At 30.5% G+C, this 3728-nt stretch overlaps 1 protein-coding gene across 1 annotated transcript; it reads left to right on the top strand.

Moving 5' to 3' along the window:
• Window positions 1–853: 853 nt before the first annotated feature.
• On the top strand, window positions 854–1930 carry TRIADDRAFT_57435 (uncharacterized protein; the record flags this gene model as incomplete). Its single annotated transcript, XM_002113684.1, has 1 exon — window positions 854–1930. One exon carries the CDS (start codon window positions 854–856, stop codon window positions 1928–1930), a length of 1077 nt encoding a protein of 358 aa, XP_002113720.1.
• Window positions 1931–3728: the final 1798 nt, after the last annotated feature.

The following is a 3728-nucleotide window of genomic DNA, read 5'->3' as shown; positions in this document are numbered from 1 at the left end:
AAAATAAATATGATTATTTACCCCATTAACATTTTATTTTCGCTTTTATAACTTTACATCTGATTATAGCTATTTCAAATTGGCAAATAAAAGCATAGCTGTATTTGTTATTTTGTCTTAATTTCCATGCCGATATCGCTATTAATATTCATGCCAAGGGCGATAGTAGACTTCAAACCTACTTCTTTTGGTGTAATCATGGTTTAGAATTTTATGGTGATATTCCTTACGACTTATGTTTAAATTTTGAGCATGTAATAATTTTGATGTTGTCTGAATCACTTTGGACTTTAGTGCCATGACAAAAACCATTAGAAAAGAGTGTGATATTATTCCAATAAAATTTTTGGTTTTTGTGTTGATCCTAGCAAATGTGAAATACAATACATTTAACCATCAGTGAATTATAAGCACGAATACCGATATTTAGCAATAGATTTTACATGATAATATTTTAAACTTTGAGCAATTGTTATACAGTACGCATGTATTATGTATGATCCAATGTAAGAATCGCTTCCTATTATAGTTTATACGATATTCATTAATTTATTATTTTATTGCAATATTTTTATTTTACATATAATTATTTGTGCGTTATTAATTAAAATAGTTGCTTATATTATTGTTGTAGCATTGAAGTAACACTTGAAAAATACAAATCATATATAATAAATTCAATACTATAAGATAAAATAATGCAGAGCAATAATACTGAATTAGGGGTGCTAAGGTAAGCAGTTTTTAGAATATGAATATTATGAATAGAATAATTGCATTTAAACCTATTTTATTTTGCTCTTCAAGGCAGTTGGCTTCATAAAATATATAAGTTTACCTTGATGGAAGGGTTATGGCATCAATTCTTTATAATAACCCGATAGCTATCACTTTGACATGGTGTTTTGGCGTTTGTGGCATAATCGCTAATTACTACGTCTTTAAGATTATTTTGGCTCTAAAGAAACGTAGCAATCGCACTATCTTTTCTAAAGTAAGCTCTGATCATAGCCGGCAATCAGAAATTACGAGTAACCAATTTACAGCCAGATACGTTGGCAATCGAACATTTATTATCCTGATAGCCAATCTAGCTGCCTCCGATTTAGCTGGCTCATTATATTTACTTATTTTAGCAGTAGCTGATCTTCGCTATCGGTTTATGCAAATTAATCCTTACAATAATGGTAGTATGGCAGAGTCACTAATCAATTCATCGAATATTTATCACGATTGGATCGGCAATCCATTCTGTTTTACAGCTAGGTATCTAAATGTTTTATCTTCATTTCAATCTGTCTTCATCATTACGATTATTGCCGTTGATCGCTATGTTAGCGTAGCATTTCCATTTTCGAACAACTTAGAAATAACTCCTAAGAAAGCAAAAATGATTTCCATTGGTGGTTGGAGCATTGGAATTGCCACTGCAAGTATGTTTACGGCGTTTTCCTATATAACTTTTCCACCCGCTAAGTCAATTAGTTATCGGTTTAGCAATTTATGTACATTTGCAGATGTATCCGTTAATTTCGTTAGATTTTCACTGTTACTTTTGAGCGTAATCGGGTTTATTTGTTATATTTTTACATTATCCTTATATATGGGGACATATCTTAAACTACGGCATATAGCAGCCAAAATTAAAGCTAGCAAGACCTTCAACCAAAACGTTGAAAGGAAAACGTTAAAAATTGCCGCCACTATTAGTATTACTAATCTTGTGGCTTGGTTTCCTTCGCTTGCTTGTGGTACAGCAATATTTATTAATTATCGTTTATCTATCGACAATATTCGTTTTCTGGATACCGCACCGAATGTCTTGCTATTATTTCAAGTTAACTGCACAATTAATCCCATTATTTACATCTTTAATATCTCTCAAAATCTGTCAAACTATAAGCGTAAGTTGTTCTGGACTCGGACTTGAGGTTCTCTTAAAATCTGTCTAATTGCTTTGACGTAGCGAATCACTTTTTCTGGGTCTAAGGTAATATTTGACGGCTTATAAAATTTATTTGCTATGAAGCAGGTATGATTATTGAGATCATAGATATCATATATTATTTATAAGAAATTAACCATAATACCTGCGCTGCTTGGAATAGGTAAAGATAGAAGATATTTCCCTACAAGATGCAAAACTATTTCTTTTAATAATATTAGAATATGAATTATTTTATGGAAGCTACGTATATTTTAATTCTTCTGAGTGTACTCTGTAATCGTATACGAAATGAATGTTCACACTCTTATGTTTAAAATTCTTAAGCTGATTTACTATCAAGATATTAAACCTTAAAATGGATAAGATGTAGATTTAAATTCGAATCAAGAATATTGAACGATAACATCTAATCGCAAATAATTCTTCTTAACATTCATTTTCACCTAATGTGTTGCACTTGCATAGAAGTCGTAACGTAAGTTATGGGCATTATTACGCACTATTAAAATCTAGAAACCTATCTATTATTGCAAGATCTTATTAACTGTCTTTCGATTTAAGACAAAGCAATGTTGCATTCGTTGAATTTAGTATGTGACAGGTGCAAGGCCTTAATGGACTTTCTAACAATTTTTTATAAGTTAGCACTACGACAGGATTGGATAATGAAGATTAAAGTGTTGAATTAGTGATCAACTTTCACTTTTTTATTGCCAGACCATGATAAACTTTCGAAAAGTCTCATTATTACACTATTTGATAGTACAATTTGACGGAAACAGTTTGTTTATAATGTCAGTTCTGTACCAATGAGAATTGGACTGGCCATAGGATTATCGCAAATCAGCATTTTAAATAAGGAAAATAGGGGCTAGATTTCATTGGATTGAAAGTTTTCCATCTTATTATTTTAATTTACCTCAAATGGATATATTTACGGTAATTTACTATTTATCACAAATTATTGCTAAAATATTCATCCCATTCCTTTTTGCTACTTTCTATTTCGTTATGAAATAAAATATTATTATCACAATGTTTTGCGAAACAATTGTAATCTATGCGTATGCAAGCTTTATTCTTGCCACCCTTTTAAGCAATAAGTATCGAGATACAGTAATTAATAATGATTAGTCTTGTAGATCCGTCAATAAATCCAAATTGTTTAGTTAGGAAAAACTAAAAGTTGCTGTCGAGCAATTAAACATAAATTAAACCAAAACTGATGTACTACCAACGAGCAAAAAGATCAAATCTAAAATCGAATTTCATCAATAACTTTACGATCTTCCTAGCTCTCTCCCTCTAATCGTAGTTTGTACTGTCTTAAATACCGTTGATTTGATGGAGTTATATTCAAGTAAAAATTAATAATTTAAGACAAGTACACTGTATAAAGAACTACGTCTAAATCTTAATAATTAATACTAACGTTAGTCATTGCATCAGCAATAAATATCACATCATAGCAGTATGAAATACAAGTTACACATTTTTTTTCTAAAGGTAAATTAGTGAGGAGATAGATAAGCCATATTGGAAATTGTCTCTAGGATTATACATTGCTTAAATCTTAAGAATAGAGGGAGGAATACTTTTGTATATGCACCATAATAGCTGTTTACGGAAGACCATTCCAATACCTATCTTAGACACGGTAATTAAAATTTAATATTCTTTTCAGATCGTCCAATGTAAAGTGTATTAATATTATATCGTGTAGATGATATGACTATGCTCGATCCATAATGAATACTTTAATGATTTCGCTTACGCTTAT

Source organism: Trichoplax adhaerens, genomic scaffold (assembly GCF_000150275.1).
Source record: "Trichoplax adhaerens TRIADscaffold_6 genomic scaffold, whole genome shotgun sequence".
In the NCBI taxonomy this organism is placed as follows: domain Eukaryota; kingdom Metazoa; phylum Placozoa; class Uniplacotomia; order Trichoplacea; family Trichoplacidae; genus Trichoplax; species Trichoplax adhaerens.
This window is presented reverse-complemented; position numbering and strand designations above follow the sequence as displayed.